A 21,696-nucleotide genomic window follows, 5' to 3' on the forward strand; every position below is an offset into this window, starting at 1 on the left:
TCGTATTGGGTACAGTGTTGCATGACTGTGCAATTGTCATTCAAAATGCGACAACGCTGAAAGCTGAAAATTGGCCTAGGAACGAAGGGGATATAAGTGCCTGGGTAGGCAAGTGGTTAAGAATAGTTAGATTTAATCTTTATTACCACTTTAACTGTAACCATTTAGAACATGCCACAGAATGCATCTGGATGAGCATTTCTTTTGAAAATGTTGTCTGGATTTTAATTTTTTACCTTTCACTGTCTTAAAGTATTGTTTAGGCTGGGTTCATGTTGCATTTGTGCTGTTTCTGCATTGCGTTTTTGCCGCGTTTTTGATTTTTTTTTTTTTTTTTCTTGTTGCTAGGTAAAACCATAATACATGCTTTTCTGCACTGTTTCCATTGAAGTCTATAGAACCAAAAACGCAACTTTTTTGCATTTAAAAAAAGTCCCTGACCCTTTACAAAATAATGCACTGGGTGAAAACGCACAGATGTGAACATGTTACATAGGAAATGATGTTAAATGGACTGTACTGCGTTTCTGCAAAACACTGCAGAAAACGCTTAGGCATGAACTTGTGGTTAAGCATTTATCTCCTACCAGCCATCTGGATTCAGAGTGGTAACAGAGACCCTGGTCCTATGGTGAAGGATTTAGGGAAAGATGCGCCTCCCATTTACTTGCTCTGTAAATGTAGATTTGCTGTGGATGGGAGATGTGGGCTTATCAGTGGCTAAACTGTATTCACACAGAAGACCTTCTGCATACAGTGGCCTTAGACATTCCCCTGCTACCCTCTATGGACTGCTGATGAGAGAAACTATACATGATTTAACAAAGCCTTGGCATTTATATGTAATGTCTACATTTCCTGATATAATTGAGCACCAGAAATTCAGAAAAATACATTTATTGGTTGCGGTGGGGGGGGGGTGCAGCATATGAGTTTTAATACTGAGCAGGGTGAAATTATTTGTAGCTACCTTACCAGTCCATGGTTGTTTAAAAATTGCTGTTGTGGTTGCTTGACATGTAGCAAGGCAGTAAGGATTGTTAAATTGTAATTTCCCCAGATGGAGTCCGCTCGCAAAGCATGGGAGAACTCTCCAAGTGTTGCAGAGAAAGGATCCCCAATCACTTCTGCTGCACCTCCCGCTAGTACATCGGCAGTGGGAGCCCCCACTAATGGCAGCAATGGAGTTGGGGGAGTGTCTACAAATGGTGGCAGTTCTGGTCCCCCTCCTTCAAGCGGTGTACCTTACAATTCCTTTTCCAGTTCCTCTATGCCTCCCATCCCTGTAGCTTCAGTAACACCAACAACATCTTTGTCAGGTAGGTCATTTTTCAGTTTTGTTTTTTTTTATTTTTTGTTTTTTAATACTTTTAACCTTAATCCTGTAACATTTCTCTAACCGAGATTCTGTTTTTACTTTTCTCTGTAGGAGCTGGAACATATACCACCTCCTCACTTAGCACAAAAACGACCACAACATCTGACCCTCCAAATATCTGCAAGGTGAAGCCGCAGCAACTTCAAAGCAGCAACAGCATGCCCTCTGCTAGTCACTTTTCTCAGCTCAGCTGTATGCCGTCACTCATGGCTCAGCAGCAGAGTCAGCAAGTGTATGTCTCTCAGTCTGCAGCTGGTATGTTCAATTTATTGAAATAATTCATCCTAGTATGTAAATGAGAAAGAGATTGATTTGAAAGGCAATGATGCATTAATATAACGTTTGAATAATACAGGTGTTATTTTAGGACTAGACAGATCCCAGGAGCCTGGAAAGTAGTGCAAACGCCAAATAACGTGGCTTGCTCGCAACTTTATACTTTTTTATGTCATTAGAAGCACATTCCATGACTGTCTAAAGCTCACTACAGACAAAATCTATATACTGAACGGGCTTGCCTGATGAGGTACAGATAATTTTTGTAGATTCTCATACGGTTTTGGTAATTCTGAAGTTGATGGTACAGTCAGATTGTAACATGTATGGTGAGCTTTAGACAGCCTAATGGCTCCTTGACTTCTCTGCCTTTCTTCTGATCTCTAATTAGGTTTTTACTCCTGCTTTACTCTTCAAGCTAAGTTTATATTAAATGCCACATTTCATATTTTATATATAGTATTAGGAAAAGGTGTTCTTTTAGCCCTGGTTCACACTGATGAGGTGCGGAATTCGCAGCGTTTTCTGTGCGAATTCCACACCGCATCAGAATCACACCCCATTCATGCGAACCACTGCGGGGGAACACCCTGAAAGCGGTCAGCAAAGCGCGGTGTGATGTGCAGAATCGGATTGCATAGGTGTGAATACCCATGTGATTCGATTCTAGTGCGTACACAAAAAAGGGTCCTGCACCTTTTTGGTGCGGGTGCAGTGCGATTAGAGCCATACAAAACTGTATGGCTCCAATCGCTCCGCACACGAATCGCATGTGATTTGCACAGGAATGCATTGCGGTTCCTGTGTGAATGACATGCGATATACCGCACTGCATATTTGTGAACCCAGACTTAAAGTTAATTTCCCCCGTTAAGGAAGAGAGGGGTTTACATATCTTGTTTATTATATGGATGAACTAAAAACTGTGTTTGGTCTCAGCCTTTATCTTAAATCGCCCCTTTCAGTCTCAGTTTTCCCGTTACTTAGTATAACCAAGCAACCTTGAGACAGCCTTACTGGCATACATACCTCTTTCCTGCACATTTTTTTACCATATCCTCAAGCAGCCAGTGAGCTCACCCACAGATAATAGAAAAGCAGGTGGGCGAGAGGAAGGCAGAATCCAAAAGAAATTTTAAGAATTAGGGCACTAAGTGGATGAAAAGCAAAGTCCAGAATAGACCCAGAACAAATCGAGGGGAAACACTAAAGTCCCAAAAACTGCCACTACATCAGCTAAATGATCCCAGCTTTACAGTGCCAGACAGACATTTTCTTAGGTTGTGCATTGTACAATATGAATTATTTCTTTGTTAAATGGGAATGTCAGATTTTCCTCTAAAACGTATTTTTTTTCTGTGGAGAAGGTCCAGCAGCACAGATTCCTGCATTCTATATGGACACAAGTCACCTATTTAATACACAGCATGCACGCTTGGCTCCTCCAACTTTGACACAGCAGCAGGGATTCCAGCCTGGGCTCTCACAGGTGAGCATGACAATATTGACTTTCCTCCTAGTAGTTGGCTTTGGGGTTGAATACATTTAGAGCTTTAAGAGCTTTGACAAAATAAAACGCTTTAAGATTGGTGTTAGTATAGAAGAATTGTTTCTTTATTAGCCACATGACTTTGCAGCTCTGCAATTGAAATGTTCTATTTTACCTGTCTAGAGGTTGTATGTTCTTTTGTTTCATGGAGTTCCTTTTCTTTTTAAAGCAGAACTACACTGTATCTGATCACCACAAACCAAAAAAGATTTAATTCATTTTTAATATTTAAAGCAAAATCACAAATCTATTCACATCTCCATTCTTTATTTTGCTGAGAAAACACGTTGATAAAAAAAAAAACACCCCTAGCTTTTCTGGCCATGACCATAAGGGCAAATAATTTATGTAGCATTTACTTCCTAGAATCCATCTGCCCGTAGCTCTGGCATGCAGACAGATGTTCTCCACTGAGAAAAACCTGTGTTTCCTGTGACACAATACGGCATACACTGCAGAGGAATGCCATGCATGGGTGTTGATAACAAAGGAAGCCTCTCCTAAAGCCCATGCACAAAAAAACCTGCCTAGAATTTGCCAGGGCCTATACTGAAAAAGACTACTGGGAATCTGTAGTGAGGAGACCAAGATAAATGTTTTTGGAACTGATGGCTCCAAAACTGTATGGCGTTACAAAGGTGAGAAGTACAAAGAAAAATGAATGGTGCCTACAGTGAAACATGGTGATGGCGGTGCCCTTCTGTGGGGCTCCATGACTGCTGCTGGTGTCGGGGAGCTGCAATTCATTGATGGAATCATGAATTCACAGATGTACTGCTCTATATTGAAAAAGAAGATGCTACAATCACTCCGTGCCCTTGGTCATCGTGCACTTTTCAAACATGATGATCCAAAACACACGTTAGGCCACTGTTGCGTTTCTGAAGAACAGGGTGAAAGTGATTCAATGACAATGCATGTCTCCTGATCTGAACTCAGTCGAACACCTATTGGGAATTCCGAAGAGACAAGTTAAGCATCACTTTCCGTCCAGCATCCTGGCTTTAACAGTAGTTGTTCTTGAAGAATGAAAAAAGATCGATGTTGCAATATGTCGCCAACTTGTTCATTCCATGCCTAGAAGACTTGGTGCTGTCCTTACAAATCATGGAGGTCATACAAAATATTAGATGTTGTAGTTTTCGTTGTGGGATGTATTCATTTTTGCTTCAGCTAATTTGAGTAAAACTGAAGATTTTGTCTTCTAAGTTATATTATTAACCTGACTTTCATGTAATGAGCTAAACAAATATTCTAAAAAACTCAGTTTTGTCAAAATTTTGGAAATTGCTCTCGTGTTGAGATATTGATTAAAATCTTACTTTTCAAAAGGGGTGTACTCATTTATGCTGAGCAGTGTGTAGAATAGAGAATATTATTTAAACTTTGGTTATTGATATTTACTGTTTGTTCTTCTAGATTCCTATTCCTATATATGCTCCTCTACAAGGACAGCATCAAGCACAGCTTGGTCTAGCTCCTGCTCCTGCTGTTTCTCAAGCTCAAGAATTGTTTACTCCTTCTCTGCAGCCTTACAGGTAGGACAAAATATTTGTATTCGATAATGCAATCATCCACAATTTTACAAAGCATCTCATGGAATTTATATGATTCAACCTTCGTAGGTATTTGACCTATGTTGGCAAACAGATCAGCCTGCGTAATACTGCATTAACTAGCAGGTTGGATTGAAATGCAGCTAGTCTTGCAATCCAGTCCAATGACATTTTATTCACAGCTATTGATGGCTTATGTAATGGAAATAACTAATTTGTTTTTAGTTCTTGCTACAACAGTAAGTAAGAGAAATCTTCTTCTAATGGAAACATCTGGTGACAATTTTGTCAGAAGGGATTTCCAACTACTTCCTGTTGTCTTTGTATCAGGAAGTCAAGCTCCTCAATGGAACACAGATGGCAAAAATGAAAATTGATAAGAGGATTTGACTATTTCCTGCTCTATCCAAAAAAGAAAAAACATTTTTGCTGGAGATGCATTTTAATTACTTAGTGAGTCATTGACCTGTAATAAATATGCAGCCAGTGAAGCCAGGTATAAGAAGTGGCAAATTAGAACTTGATCCCAGCATGCTTGCATCATAACAGGTGTTTCTCATTTAGTTTAAATAGACTGCAAATATCATTCCATCATTTGAATTCTCACTTTCAGTCCTAACATAGTTTGTGTCTTTTACAGGTCTCAGCAAGCATTTCTACAGAGCAATTTGTCTCAGCCTTCTCCAGTCGTCTTGTCTGGTGCTTTGCATAACTTTCCAGGAGTACAACACCAGGATCTGGCTAAAGCACAAACTAGCCTAGCATATCAACAGACTACCAATACACAACCTATTCCTATTTTATACGATCATCAGCTTGGCCAGTCTGGTTTGGGAGGATCTCAACTGATTGATACACACATCCTACAGGTAGGGATGTTGAAATTACCTGACAATATACTGTAAGTATTCGTAAGTACCAAACATGCCTGGCATACGTTATTTTAAATACATTTCTCAATCTAAATTGTCCTCAGACTCGTCAAGGATTAGGTCAGCCTTCGAATCTTTATTCTGGGCAACAGCCAAGCCAGACAAGCTTCTACAACACTGCCCAGTCTCCTACTGCACTTCAGCAGGTGAGCACAACCAGGGTACTAATTGCCTGGATGTTGATGGCTATGTGGGCCTCCATCCCAACATGATTGCTTTTATTTTCTAACTTCAGAGATAGGGACGTGTTTTCGTCAGGAATTTGTCTGGAATATAGTCACACTGTGTGTCACCTGCATTTCCTTAGCATTGGTATTTTAGGTGAACTTGTGCTTCTGTATGTGCAAAGCGCAACTCTAAATAGATTCTTTAATTGGTTGCTTTCTATTTTTGCTGTGGTCTTAACAAATTAGAATTAGCTTTACTATGCATAGTAGCAATGTCTGCCTTGCTAGTAGCTCCAGTTATTCTTATGACAGCAGTTTTCCAATTTCATGAAGGGCTGCTTTGGGAGCAAGAGAAAATCCATCAGGATTATAAAAAAAACTTTCCCCACGCCTCTCTCCCCCCTTTGCAGAACTATCAGTTTTGGGTGAAGTTGCAATAGATCAGTGGTCTCCAAACTGCAGCCCTGTGCTTGCTTCTGTCTGGCCCTTGGGATGCTATTTCATCCACTAATACCAACGATGGGGCATAATTCCGCCCCCACTGATACCAATGAAAAGGCACAATTTCTCTCAATGATACCAACAATGGAGCACAATTCCTGTTAAGGACACCAGCAATTGGGCCAGATGACACAATGATTGGGCACAATTCCTTCCAATGACACCATCGTTGGGGCGCAATTCCTTCCAATGACAACATTGTTGGGGCACAATTCCTTCCAGTGACACCAATGATGGAGCACAATTCCCTGCAACGACACCAGTTAAGGGGCACAATTACACCAAAGATGGGGCACAATTCCTCTCACTGACACCAAAGATGGGGCATTGTTTTTCCTACTGTAATCAGGACTTTTTCTGCTCCCAATTGCCTAACTCCGGTCCCCATAAAGTGTGAAGGACCGTAAACTGGCCCTCTAGAAAGTTTGGGGACCCCTGCGGTAGATGGTTTTCATACAAAGAACATGCACATACGTTTAAACCACCTTTCCTTTATTTTCCCTCTCCAGACATAAAATGATCCACAAGACTGTTGTGTTTTTTTAAAAGACTTGCTCTTAAAATGGAAGCGTTCAGCAATGATAACCTATTTTGGCATATTGTTGCTTGCTTTTCAGCCTAACTATTGTGTTTACTTACCTTGTGCTTATCTCTTACTGTTTTTAAATTCAAATAAAAAGAAATCTGGTTATCCGTAAATACATCCTAACCAGGCCAACAATTAAACACACTTTAATATCATTTGTAGTTGATTAGCTCATTCAGACACAAATTCTAAATCTGGCTGAAGATTGCCATTGTGGAATGTGTGATATATTATTATCACTCTCTTGCTGTTAAAATAACAATTGTTATTATTAATTACAAAGATACCAGTGTTTTTCAGTCCTGTTCTGTTGGGGGTACACGGGGACTTACAAGGCACAGCGTTTGAAAAGCACTAACTACTCTCCTTTATCCTTTCACTGTACTAAATTCAGAATTTGTGCTGTAATTTTGAGCTCTTTATTTGTCACAGTTTTTTGTAAGCTTTCACTTTAATTTTGGTATTGGTACTAGTGAGATTATTTTGACCTTGTACTTCCAGATGACGGTACCATTGCAAGGATCACAGCTGTCCTTGCCCAACTTTGGTTCAACTGGGGGGCAGCCCCTAATTGCTTTATCTCAAACCCTGCCACCTGCACCTCAAGCGCAACACCAGAATCTCTCTAGGGCAGGCCAAGTGAGCCAGGCTTACCGAGGCCTAATCCCTTCTGGCAATCAGCATGGAATGATGGCTGCCCCTGGCAAGGTGAGGACTGCAATTATACTGTTTTTATTTTTGCTGAACTTTCACAGCAGTTATGAAATATTCAATAGGGTTATTGTTAAGAGCCAAAAAAAACACTACATTAAAATACTATAAAATAGCTATCACCTTCTTAAAATAGGGGGACTTGACGAATCGCCTAAATGTCAACCAAAAATGAAAGGAATTATTTATTTTGAGGAGATATGCAAATCCTTCCTTTATGTCCCTGTGGACATCTCATATTTTAGGGTATTTAGTCTTTTATCTTGCATTTATGTATTGGGTTTGAGCTGGTTTGTGGTTATCAGTGCAAGATTAGGGAAACATGACTCATATGGAGAGCCAGGGGATGGAACCCCAAAAAGGTTGGGCTGTGCCAAAAAAAAAACCACACGACCCAAATGATTGGAATGATTTTTATACAGGATGTATATAACGCCAATAGTTTGCGCAGCACTTTACAAACTAAAGGGAGACAGTACAGTTATAATGCAATAAAATACAACAGGGTCAAGAGGGCCCAGCTTACAATCTAGTAGAGTGGGCAACTAGTACAAAAGGTTGTAACTGTGGAGGATGAGCTTCTGGCTTCCAGAGTAGAAGATAGCCAAACAGATTGAGGTAGAGAGTTCCAGACAATGATAGAGGCTCTGGAGAAGACCTAAAGATGAGCATGAGAGGAGGGGACGAGAGCAGGAGGCCTTGGGAGGAGTGCAGAGGGTGATATTTGGAGACAAGATTGGTGATGTAGCTCGGGGCAGAATTGCGGATGGCTTTGTATTTTGTTGTTTGTTTTTTTTAACTTAATTTGCTGGGCATTCGGAAACCAGTAGAGGGATTGGCAGACGGGTAGTGGAGTGGTTGGTAAGGTAGATGAGTCTGGCAGCAGTATGATAGCCTAAACTAAAGAAGGGACAGTCTATAGAGAGGTAGGCCTATGAGAAGAGAGTTGCAATAGTCAAGGCAAGAGATCACAACTATCCTAAAATAAAAATTGAACTTGTTTATCCGAACTTGTGTTTTAAAGAGGGAAGAATAGGTGAAGACTATATACAATAAATGGCCAACAGTTTGTGGACACCTGACTATCACCTATATAAGCTTGTAGGACATTCTAAACGATGGGCAATATAGCATTGCATCCACCCCCCCCAAACCCCCTGCCGTGTCTGTGACAGCCAACAGTCTTCTGGGAAGGCTTTTCAAAGTATTTTGGAGTTTACCTGTGAAAATATGTTCCCATCCAGCAAAAGAGCATTTGTGAGGTCAGGTACTGATGGTTGAAGCCAGGTCATTCAAGCCCTCCACAGAAAACTTGTCAAAGCCTTTCTCCATGGAGCTGGCTTTGTGCTCAGTAATGCTGAAACGAAAAAGGGTTTCCCCCCGAACTATTTGCACAAGGTAGGAAGCACACAATTGTCTAAAATGTCATTGTGTGCTCTAGCATTAACAAAACCCTGCCCTGGAAATACCTGAGTTCTATAATTTAAAGGGGCGTCCATATTTGGCCATATGGTTGCTACAATGGTCAGGTGTTCACAAAAATGTGGATATATATTGTATAAGTTTGTATAGAACTGCGTGAGTTTCTATGATTGGGTTATTTCACTTTTCTTGTACTGCAACTGGGGAGGGGCAGTCGCTACTCTTGGGTATAACCTCCAAGAAGCAAAGATTTACTCCATTGTTCCTGTGCCCCAAATGTATGTGAAAGACAAGAAATGGTACCAATAATATTTCCTTGGACTCGAACAATCATATTTTGCTAAGTGGGTAAGGGAACAAAAATTGTTACTTCCTTTAGGCCCCATTCACACCTAGCGATTTGAAATGCATGTTTTTTGCCCAACATGCAGAATGTGCTTTTGGGGGGTGCCTTTAACAATTAATGGCACTGCAAGCACAACATGTATTCCAGGAATGAGCACGAAAACGCATGCTTCTGCACATGTTCCCAGAAAGGAGCCTTATAATTTAAGTCTGGTGGACTAATTCACTACCTGACTTCACCAGCAAATCTCCCTGCTATAGTTCTTGAGTTTGACACACTACCCTCCCCTCCTAATACCGGCCTCTATAGTCTCAAACAAATGAAATCCCTTGGGTAGAATGAAACCTCTTAATATGGCTTTAGTATGTCTGCTGATTCCAAAAAAAGGAGTGGTGAAGTCCTCAGAGACAAAATGATCATTGAAGTAACCTAATGTCTACTAAAAACTGTGATATCAATTTGGGAAGGCATAGAATACCTTTAAAGGCTATGTTGTAAATGCACTTTGAAATATACATATCATTTGTCATGAAATGATGCATTACAATTGCATTGCTGAAAGTTTTAGGTAAAATCCAGTAAGGAAGGCTGCCAATCCGAGAATGGCCTTATGTTCTGAAGATCACTTTGTGTATAAGTATTTTATGTGCATATATTATCAGTGAATCAACAGTCTGCAGTTTTCATATTTTTATCCTCTTGCATAAATGTGTGCAGATCTTTCCAGTTTACAGAGAAGTATGGATTGTGATTTTGATTGTTTACATTATTAAATTGTGTAATTATATTAAATCTGCATATAAATATGAAGTTTTATAAATTCACAGTACTCGTTAGTCAATCAGCCCTAATATTGTGATATTTTGTGTATAGTATCTTTTCTTTTTTTGTTGGGGAGGAGGATTGTTTTTTTGTTTTTTTTGTGTGTTTTTTTTATTTAGTCATCCCTGATACAGAGTAGTGATTTCTCATTACTGAAAAAACAGCAGTCAAGATTTAATTCTTTTTTGTAGGTATCTGATATTGACCTGAAGCCTTATGGCAGTGCTTTGGACCATGTGAAACCTGGTACACCTCCTGTAATTGGAAGAAGCACTACACCAACGTCCAGCCCATTCCGGTAAGTTTGTTGTCTCAGAACTATCATAAAAGTGTAAAGTGACTGTAAACCTAGGTTATTTATTTTTTTTATAAATAACAAACATGTCACTCGTGATCTTTGAAGCACTATTAAGGAGAGGGCCAGGAAGCCAGCCGCCTCGTCATTAACAATGGGTAAGTCGGCAGCTTGATTCCCTGCTGACAGCTGAAAAAACATTGCTGGAAATTAAAAAAAAAAGTGAAAAAAAACGTCATGGTGTCCCCCCTTCCCCAAGATCCAAAGCAGACCCTTATCTGAGCCTGCAGCCTGGCAGGTCAGGAAAGGGGGCAGGGGAGAGCTAGCCACATGCCCTTAACATGTGGGGGTGGGTGCTTAGGAGCAGGGGAGGTTGTTGTTCCCTCCCCCCAAAGCACCTTGTTCTGGGAGGCTTCCAGATTCCGATAAGCCCCCTCCTGCAGACTCCCACAATCCCTGGCCAAGGTTGTAGGGAAGAGGACCTTGTCCTCATCAACATGGGGGCAAGGTGCTTGGGGGGGGCTGCTGGTAAACGCTACTGCTACTAAAATCTGTGTGCATGGACACATAGGATAATATGGAGGCCTGTCTGGAAGCAGGAAAAAAAAAAACGTCTTGACGCCCCTGAAAGTGGCTGCAAAAATGCATGGGGTCTAATGTTTTAAGTTGCAAATCCTTCTAGTTTTACAACTGCATTTACTGAACTCTGAGCAACCTGTTCAGATGAGTTCAGTTTAGTTAGGTGGGAAGATTTTGTAAAACATGTGCATGCTATCATACATTGTCATCTTTCCAGTAATATATAGATTTTACTGCTACAGTATAATATTGTGCCATATTTTCTTGTGTGTTCTAGGGCCAATTCCACCAGTCCTAACAGTCAGTCAAGTAAAATGAATAGCTTGGTTTACCAGAAACATCAGTTTACTTCAACAGCTGCCAATGTAAGGATGGGTCAGCCTCCCTTCCCTACGCAGTTCCCACCTCAGGTAATACCAAACTGCCTACCTACACTTCAGTCTTCCAAGAATAACTATTTGTCATGTAGTTATGACCTATGTTTTTGTTCTAATGACTATTGATGTTTCCTAAAAAGGTCCAGTCCACTTAAAACAATTGTATTTTAGAGCACTAAAGCATACATTGGTTATGTGAGTCTGTCTCTGGGGAGATCTCTGCTTGAATTTTGATGTCTGCACACATGCTGTGGCAATTAAAAGCATGCACCACCCTCCCTGTTGTATTTTTAATATTTATATTTAAAAGAATGCAGCAGGAAGACTGGAAAGAACTGGGAATACGAAGTTTGTCTTTCATGTTTAAAATCAAGCTTTATTGATGTACATACAGTATCTCACAGAAGTTTGTAAATATTTTATTCTATCTTTTCATTTGACAACACTGAAGAAATGACACTTTGCTACAATGTAAAGTAGTGAGTGTACAGCTTGTATAACATGTAAATTTGCTGTCCCCTCAAAATAACTCAACACACAGCCATTAGTGTCTAAACCGCTGGCAACAAAAGTGAGTACACCCCTAAGTGAAAATTTTCAAATTTGGCCCAAAGTGTGAATATTTTGTGTGGCCACCATTATTTTCAAGCACTGCCTTAACCCTCTTGGGCATGGAGTTCACCAGAGCTTCACAGGTTGCCACTGGAGTCCTTTTCCACTCCTCCATGATGACATCACGATGCTGGTGGATGTTAGACCTTGCGCTCCTTCACCTTCCGTTTGAGGATGCCGCACAGATGCTCAGTAGGATTTAGGTCTGGATTTAGGCTTGGCTAGTCCATCACCTTTACCCTCATCTTCTTTTGAAAGGCAGTGGTTGTCTTGGTGGTGTTTGGGGTCGTTATCATGTTGGAATATTGCCCTGCGGCCCAGTCTCCGAAGGGAGGGGATCATGCTCTACCTCAGTATGTCACAGTACATGTTATCATTCATGGTTCCCTCAATGAACTGTAGCTCCCCAGTGCCAACAGCTATGTAGACTAGGTATTTAAAGTCTTTGCAATTTCACCTTGAGGAACATTATTCTGAAATTGTTTGACCGTTTTTAGATACAGCTTTTCACAGATTACAGATCAGATTCTTCTGAGACACTCCAACTCTCTGTGGTGCTCTTTTTTTACCCAATCATGTTACTGACATGTTGCCAATTAACCTAATAAACTGGAAAATGTTCTTCTAACTCATCCTTGTTAGTACGACTTTGCCAGGTTTTGTTGGCCTGTCCCACACTTTTGTTACATGTTGCTGCCATCCGTTTCAAAATGACCCTATTTTATTCTTAAAATTGTAAAAATTTTTTAGTTTAGTAATTTGATATATTTTCTGTTTTCTAAAACCTATGGCTTTAGGAGATATGCAAATCATTTCACTCCATTTTCATGTGGCTTTTAGTGTCCCAACTTTCTTGGAATTAATTGGGTTTGTTAGTTGAGATCACAATTTCAGAAATTGTTCCACTCTAATGTGTTGGAGAGATTGCTGTAATCGGAGAGGGGTAATCCGTTTTAATCCTTTTTAAGTGAAGAGAAATTTATAATCTAAATTGCTTTTGGCAAAGTTGTCCCCTTTCTGCAAATTGCTAAATGTGGCTGTAAACAATTGTGTCTGTCCCTTCAACTTCAGTAAGGACTATCCATTCCCTTGGAGAAACTTCATAGCAGGACTGCAAAGGTAGTAAAGTGAAACTATGAATTTTGGAGATCACACTGTGCTTGGCACAGCGTTTAATAAATATGTCCTCCGATTCTGCCAATTCAAGTACAGATGAGCACAAAAGTAACATTCACAAGAGTAACAGAAAAAGAGAGAAACAATTGAGTACTGTCCATGATGCTTTTTGTTTGCACTATTATGGGCAGTTGTTTGTCGCACGTGCACTAATATAGCTACAATAAACTCAAGCAAGAAAAAGAAAGATGATCATTGGTGAAAACAGGAGACCTATAAGTTATTAGCCCTGCCTAAGTCTAGGTTCAGACCTATGCTTTTTCCGCTGTGTTTTGCAGAAATGCACAGTAATCCATTTAACATGATTTCCTATGGGACAGGTTCACTTTTGTTTTTTGTGTTTTTTTTGTTTTTTTTTAAAGGGTCAGGGACTTTTAAATGCAAAATGTTGTGTTTTTGGTTCTATAGACCTCAATGGAGATGCTGCAGAAAAGTATGTAGTGCAGTTTTTACTCATTTTTGATGCATTTTGCATTTTATTCTGTCCAGCAACAAGTTGGGGGGAAATAAAAAGCGTCAAAAACGCACCGCAAAAATTCATCCCTTTTAGCAGTAACCCTCCTTCAATGAGCTTGACAAAGATCACAATGAACTTGACCTACTAAATACAAAACATTCCCTTTTTAAATGTGTTTTTTTTTTTTCTGACAAAGTTGAATCTTTGAAAAATCTGTCCTTTTATTGTGAAATTTTCCAGCTACATGTAAATTAGTAGAACAATATCCTGTGTAGTCACAAAGCCATCTGGTCAGCACCTGGCACACTTTCTTAGTTGGGACATTTTATCTAGAACAAAGACATGTAAATACATCCTGTTTTTTGTGTTTTTACTCATCTACTTAACTATCCAAGGAAAATAAATTTTAGATTTTACACATTTCAAGGTTTTTGTTTTTTTTTGGGGGGGGGGGTTTTGGGGGGTTTTTTAAGCCTTTGATTTTAGGAAACTTGAAAGCTCTTGGCTACTAAGTCATGAATGTAGCTTGGTGTATTTAAATAAATGGAAAGTTTATTTTGTTTTGTGCTGCATAATAATAAATTGATTACCTGGAAATTAGTGGAAAAGGCTTGCAATTATGTCAGAATCCTAAAGCCGTAAATGGCAGATATACTTACACCTTTTTACCTTGCTACTATAGTTTTGTTTCCCCACAATGTAAGAAGAGCTGTAGTCATAGTATGCTAGGTTCAATTTGATCATGGAAAGTGTCCAACTGATCCTGGAGCTGATATGTCTGCTTTTTATTTTACTGGGTTTTTGTTTTTGCTGTCTTTTTTCATTAGTGAACCATTGCCTCACTTTGAGAGCCCTATTGTTCCTTTGGCAATAGCAAATGTCCCTCACCAAGATACAGTCCGAGCTGGTTCACACCAGCCACTGCATTGCAGTGCAGTGGCTGTGATACGGCTAAGCCTCTGGCCATGCTGCACTGAGGAAAAATACTGCATGCAGTACTTTTTCTCAGCGCACTGTGCCTGCACACCACTGAAACGCAGTGGTTTGAATTACCCACATAGGACCCAAGGCATTTTGTCCTGTTCATGATACGGTGGGACTGCTCTGGAATAGCTGTCCTATGCAGTCTCACGGCATCCATTGTGAACCAATCTGGCATTCAGCTTTAAATATGTGGGTGGTTTTAATTTCCTACCGTTGAGCAGTTTAACCACTTTCCGGCACTGGCTTTACTGTAACACGTGAAATCAGCATGTGGCAGACCAGGTGATTATCATCAAGGCGTTTAATTTCTCAGTAGCAAGAATTTAAAATCATCCATGTGATTTGCACCCAACTATATGTAGATGGGAATGGAATTTTAAGACTGTAATTTGTTGGCAGTCACTGTAGTGCCAGCATAAGTAGGTGAAACATATGGTAAATTTTAACAGTACATACAGTACAGTATAGGATTACTGATATGTGACTGATCATAAATTGCGAAAATGTACAATAGAAAGTGTAGTAACAGATGCTTAAAGCAACTTGTCAACGGTTGGTGATTTCTTTCATTTTTAATAGACATTATTTGAAAGCTTTTTTTTTTTTTTTTTTTTTTTTAACTTTTTTTTTTTTTTAAACTTTTTTCCTTGGTTTTACTGGGGAAAAACTAAAACTAACGTTGTGTGCAAACTCCTGTAAAATAAGCCTGTGGGTTTTTTTTTTCTTCAGATACTGTCACAGCCTAACTTGGTGCCTCCACTGGTCCGAGGACCCCATCCAAATTCTTTCCAACCACCAGTTCAACGCCCACCAATGGCACTTACCAACCAGCTGCCCCCACAGATGCCAACAGGTCTGATGAACCACCCACGTCTTCATCATGTGTCCCGTGCACCTCCTGTTCCACCTTCTGGGGTGCGAATTAATGCCGCTATAAAAGCAGAGCAGGATCTGAAGGTCAGCATGACTTGTGAATTTTAATTTATATTTTATTATACTGTCTAAAACGTTAAGCTTTAAATGTTCCATAATTTTCCACAAAGTACAACAGTCCCATAGGTCAATAAGTCAGGTACTGTATGGTATCTTTATGGTTATGGATCATTCGTACAGTCAACATTCTGCAGAACTCCTTTCCTATTATACACAAAAATTGATAAACTTTGAGGTGTAGATTCCTACTGAATGAAGGGATATTTCACAGAATGTACAGTACATGGGGATTATTTAAGAGTCAAAAGGCAGAATTTAACCACTAACAATCAGCAATAATTTGCTCCGGACGATCGGTGTTCCGGACACAGTGGAACACCGATCGTCGTACGGGACCTCTGTGCGAGGTCCCGATCATGTGATCACTGATTGGCCAATCAGTGATCACATGCAGAGTAGTAATCAAGATGTCACTTCTGACATCATTGCTTACTGTGTGTGAAATCTGTGAATGATCACAGCTTGTCACATGGTACAAGGCTATTCACAACAGCCTTGTACCATGTGACAAGTTGTGACCAATCACAGCTCACACAGTATTTCTCAATGGCTGCAAGAATGCAGCCAGAAAGAAGAAGTGATTGCTTTTACAGCCTTTATAGGTGTAAAAGCAATCAGTGTTCAAAAAAAAAAAATCTTCATCACCCCCCACAAGTAGTACAGTGTCACCATGGTGACACTGTACTGCTAGGGTGACCGTGTATTAAAAAAATACATAAATAATATAAAAATGTAAAAAAAATGTAAGTATAATTTTTGGTTATAAACTAATTTGGGTAATTTTTTTTTGTTTACTAAAGATAACTGAATTGTGGCCAAGATTTATGATGAAATATTATTTATTTGCAAAATTTTATAAGAAAAACATTTTTTGGACTTTCATTTATATAGCAAAAAAATAAAAATCCCAGTGGTGAATAAATACCACCAAAATAAAGCTTTATCTGTCTTAAAAAAAAATGCTAAAAAATTAATATGGGTACAGTGTTGCATGACTGCGCAATTGTCATTCAAAGTGTGATAGCGCTGAAAATTGGCCTGGACAGGGGGTAAAAGTGTCCGGACTTGAAGTGGTTAAAGGTGAACTTATTCTTTAATAAGCTCTAAACTGTTTTCTTAACTAAATTGATGAGCATGAGACTTTGTCATTGTGTTTTTTTTTTTTTGTTTTTTTTTCTCCTGTGTATGTCTTCTACCCATGAGATGATTAACCATTTTTCTTTATTAGTACATTTTGTGAACTTAGTTTTGCTTTCAGTCTGATAAATTCGGAATGTACAAGAGACAGTTTTATATTCAGTTGCAGAATGAAATATGGTATTGTGATGCAAAGACAAATTTGTAAACACCTTGGCACATCCTAATTTATGGGACACATCTCTTTTTCCCTTTTCTTTTGCTTACCCTTAAGGCAAAACAGAGAGCGGAGGTACTACAGTCTACACATAGATTCTTCGAGCAACAACAGCATCAGCAGCAGAGCAAACCAGTGATCCCCAAACCTCAAAAAACCACCCCAGGTGCCACCAAGCCTTCAGACTCTATATCGGAACCCTCCTTAGTCTCCCAGGAAAAGGTAGAAGAGAACCAACCTGCCGCTGCTGCCTTGCCTCCAGCTGCAGTGCCGACCTCTACCAAACCCATCAGAACTGGACCAATAAAACCTCAGGCCATCAAAACGGAAGACACAAAGTCCTAGAGATAGCTGGAAATATCATGTCCTGAGCACTACTCTGAGGTGTATCGATATGAGTTTTTTATGTTTACCTAAGATAACAGCAGCTTATCTAAAAGTAGGAAGTGGAGATAGCAGAGCATAGTTAGCTATTGTGTGAACAGGACAGAGGAGTCTTCAGAGGCTATACTCAGCATTTCAAGGTGTGAAAGGTAGAAGATACCATGTCCAGAAGGTTTTTTTTCTAGTTTCTACTCAGTGTGTCGTGGTTGTTTTAGAGAGTGCAGCCTGTATGCTGAAAATCACAGATATCTATGGGATTGTGTACCATCCAGAGAGGCTGACGCTGAATGGTTAGTAGGAAACACTACCCTACAATGCTACTCTTAATAACTGTGCCGAACCAGAGTGAGTTCCAAGTGCAACATAGTATTTGTATACCCAAACACGCTTTATGGTCTTGTTTAGGGTTACACTGTTGTATTTCTCACCTGCTGGGTTTTCCCATGCATATAGAAGTCAGTTTCTAGTTTCCCACCCATTATTCTCCCAAAATATCATCTAGATGTTACTGATAAGAATCCTCAGACTGGGCTCAAGCAATCTGTGTTACAGGTTGCAAAGATAATCTGAGCACATAATAAATGTGGTCTAAAACAAAGCATTCTGGGTCTAAACAAGAACACAAAGCAGTCATGTGTTTATCTCATAGTAAGTGACTTAGCTGCTGATTTGTTTTCCAAAACAGTGCTATGCTAAAGCAATTTCAATGATTGCCATTGTTGCTGCTGTTTTTAAATATTTCAACAATATCACTCTATACTGTACCCTTAAAATCTGACCTCTTTGTGACCATATTTTTTTTTTCTTCTGAAAGTAGAATCAAATTATACAGCAACCTTTTTTATATATATAAATATAAATATAAAGGAAGTGGGATAAAGATCTGTGCTGATCATAACACAACACTGTAACTGTACATTATAAAATATCTTGTAAATGCAGCTATGTTGTGGTAGAAGTGTTCTTATTAAACTTAAACACTCATTTTGTCCAATAAAGGGTGACTTTTTTTCTTTTTAAAAAGAATTCCATTATCTGATGCTTGTGAGCTGTGTGAAGTTATGCAAATGAATAAAAAATATGAAAATCCGCACATTGGTAGATTTAAATACAGATGACATAAAAAAGTTGTTGCTATAAGATTATTAAATGGCATGCTTGAGCATTGAATTAATTGTGGAATGGGAAAGAGACTGGAATGTCAGTTCACTCACCTCTGTAAATCCAGCCTGTGGTAGTCCAATTTTCAGTAATTACGCAAATCTTCATTCTTAGGCTAGCCATTCATTATACAATTTTCTTTACATTTACCAAAACCATATAATATGAGGTCAAATCTAAACACTTTCAATTTGTATGCAATCAGGCAGGCCCTTGCACTGCATAGTTAAAGGTAAATCTAAAGGAAACTGTATAATGTACGGCCAGCCTTAGTCTCTGCCTCATTGTTTGAAATATCCTCATTGACTCACAAAGGTCCAATACCTAATGGAAAAAGTGATCAAGTCACCTAAATCCATGTTTCTTGTGACTTAATAGTTTGCTTGGATCAAACTAGTCCAAACAAACCAGTTGCTTTACCAACAGATGTGCCTGCTGGGAATGCTGGGTAAACTGTATTTGGTATCGGCTACATACAGTATACAGTGCTGTGTTCCGGCAGCAGAATGGGCACTCCCCGTCTTGCTCACAGAACCAAATTAAGTCAGGTTGAACTTTGATCAGCCATTCACACTAAGAATTGTATTTCATTGGATTCAAGGCTTCTGCTAGTTGACTGAGGTGGAGATTGTGATGTCATCCGCCTGCCCCTTCACCAGCCAATCGGAGGACACCCGGCATTGATTGTTTAAATACAAAGCTTCCTGTGAATGGCTAAGTAGAGATCAGCATGATTCGATTTTGTTCCAGGAGTGGGAGGGGAAGTCTCCCTCCTGCTGCTGGAACACAGAACTGAATACTGTATGTAAAGTTAGTCTAGGACTTGGCATGTAGATGAATATACACATTACACGCCTTCCTATACTCCTGCAGTCCTGCTTAATACATCATCTTGGCATTGCCCTTTAAGTTTGTTCTTTTCTGGGTCCTTCTGCTCCTGTGAGAGTTTCCTCTATGGTGGAGAAAGTGATGTCATCCGTCTGCCTCTTGCCACATCAGCCTATCAGAGGATGCCCTGTGTTCATTGATGAAATACAGTGGTTATGTGAATGGCTAAGCAGCGGTCAGCATGGCACGATTTTGTTCCAGGAGCGGAAAGGGAAGTCCTTATCTTGCTGCTGGAACACAGCACTGTATACTGTGTGTAGCTGATGTCGCATAAAGCGCTCCCAGCAGGCATGTCCATTAGTGAAGCAATTTGTTTGGACCAGCTTTGTCTAAACAAACTAAAGTCACGAGAAACAAAGGTTAGTCTCTAGGACTTGGCATGAAGATGAATGTACACACTGCACTCACCTTCCTATGCTCCTGCAGTCCTGCTTAATACATTATCTTGGCATTGCCCTTTAAGTTTGTTCCCTAAAACAATTGTCAGTAGTTTTGTAAAATCCCCAAAAGCTGATTTGAAGATATCCAGTTTAGTATTTAAGTATTTGCTCAAACTCCTATGTTGATTGAAAGCCACCGTTTATTTTCATGTTTTTTCATAATCTCTTTGACTTGCTGTACAGGTTAAGTGCAGACAGCTGCAGTTTAGTTGTATCTTTTTTTTTTGTTTGTTTGTTTTTAATATAAATATATAAATATATTTTTTCTTTTTAGCTATGATGTAATTTTTTTCCAAGTTATGGGGGCTGCTTAGCACTCCCATTCCTCTTTTTGGCATTGTACAGAATTTGCAGCCAATCTTCAGCCTGTTCAGTTGAGAGGAAAAGCAAATGCATTGTATGAAAATATTATTTACATCATTCAATTTGATTACAGGAACTAATAAAGTATTATATAAATAAAGATGTCTGTAGTGCATTAATTTTCCTATAGACAGAGCATGGAGATATCAAAAGAAAACCGAAAAAAATGCTGCAAGGCAGACTACAGACTTCTTATATTTGTTTTTTTGTTTTAATTTATTTAAAGTGGAACTACGCTGCATCTGAGCACCAAAAGCCAAAAAGCTATTTAATTCATTTTTATTATTCAAAGCAAACTCCCCCATCCAATTCAAGTCTCCATGCTTTATTTTGCTGCAACTGATCACTTTGAAAATCATCTAGCATTTCTGGCTGTGACCATCTTGATAGGGCAGATTATTCGGGTAGCAATTATTTCCTGGAATCTATCTGCCCATCCATCAGGCATATAGGCAGGAGAGGGTACCTAGCTGAGAAAACCCCTCCTGAAGACTCCTGTGATGTATGACATAATTTGCCTAGGCCTGGAAGCCTGAAAACCTGGAAAAAGTAACTGATGAAATGTACAAAAATTTTTTTAAAACAAATACATATGCTTTCCTATCTATTTATTTTTAATCCCTATGCTTAGTAGTAGTCATTGTTGTTTGAGAGAGTGAAGTTCCACTTTAGGTGCCAGTTTTTCACATGGTGCAGGGTCTTCAAAACCTTGGGCAATTGAAAGATCAGGGTTCCCCAAGCTGTACATAGCTGTGGCTTTACTAGGGCTTGTACACAATGACAGTTGCAAAAGCGTAACCACAGCTGCCATATTTTTTTTAATTACACTTGTGCTAGATTATCTGGACTGCAATTTCAGATGTTTGTTTTGAGCATCTTGAGAAGCCAAACTGCTGAACTCCACTTACATGTGTTGGACAGCTAGTCAGCTTGTTACTTTCCTTCCTGGCTGTCAAAAATGTAAACTAAACTCTTATATTTGTGCAGAAGCCTGAATAGAGTCTGTCATAAGCCTAAATGCTGTAAATGGAATTTGTCTCGTGAGCTGTACATCACTTGCAGGGAAACCGGACATCAACTCAAACGCTTGTCTAGCCTCTAAAGAGACCTCAACCTGTTAAGACTTTCCTTATTGCATCTGAACCTGTATATTCATTGGCCTGAGTTGTAAAGGGTCTTTTGCCCAACAATACCCTATTGAGGAAGGGCACCTAAAGAAGTGGTCTGTCCCTTATTTGGACCCAGCCATTTCCTGTCCTTGCAAGACTAACTGTCCCTGTTGAGGACATTCATGCATTTTATAGATGGCAGATAAAAGGCTAGAAGCTCTTTCAACTCTCTTCTGACTTGCAGGTCCTGCCCTTCAACCTGCCATTGCAACCATGTC

The 21,696-nt window shown here is 39.5% G+C and overlaps 1 protein-coding gene across 4 annotated transcripts in view; it reads left to right on the forward strand.

Annotated features, from left to right (window-relative positions):
• Positions 1-20,409, forward strand: part of PRRC2C (proline rich coiled-coil 2C) — a 119,356-nt gene extending 98,947 nt beyond the window's left edge. For 2 of the 4 annotated variants that reach the window (XM_089671555.1, XM_089671557.1), the window contains exons 25-35: positions 1,061-1,319; positions 1,430-1,633; positions 3,019-3,143; positions 4,623-4,741; positions 5,400-5,628; positions 5,736-5,837; positions 7,447-7,653; positions 10,438-10,544; positions 11,398-11,530; positions 15,456-15,683; positions 17,131-20,409. In XM_089671555.1, the coding sequence (XP_089527681.1) occupies positions 1,061-1,319; positions 1,430-1,633; positions 3,019-3,143; positions 4,623-4,741; positions 5,400-5,628; positions 5,736-5,837; positions 7,447-7,653; positions 10,438-10,544; positions 11,398-11,530; positions 15,456-15,683; positions 17,131-17,418 (2,001 nt within the window). In that variant the 3' untranslated portion in view covers positions 17,419-20,409. The remainder of the gene's footprint in view (positions 1-1,060; positions 1,320-1,429; positions 1,634-3,018; positions 3,144-4,622; positions 4,742-5,399; positions 5,629-5,735; positions 5,838-7,446; positions 7,654-10,437; positions 10,545-11,397; positions 11,531-15,455; positions 15,684-17,130) is intronic. The other 2 variants (XM_089671558.1, XM_089671556.1) reach the window with 2 other exon arrangements.
• The last annotated feature ends 1,287 nt before the right edge of the window (positions 20,410-21,696 follow it).

This window comes from Staurois parvus, unplaced genomic scaffold (assembly GCF_062004578.1).
Source record: "Staurois parvus isolate SC_StPar_1 unplaced genomic scaffold, SC_StPar_1.0 ptg000106l, whole genome shotgun sequence".
NCBI lineage: Eukaryota > Metazoa > Chordata > Amphibia > Anura > Ranidae > Staurois > Staurois parvus.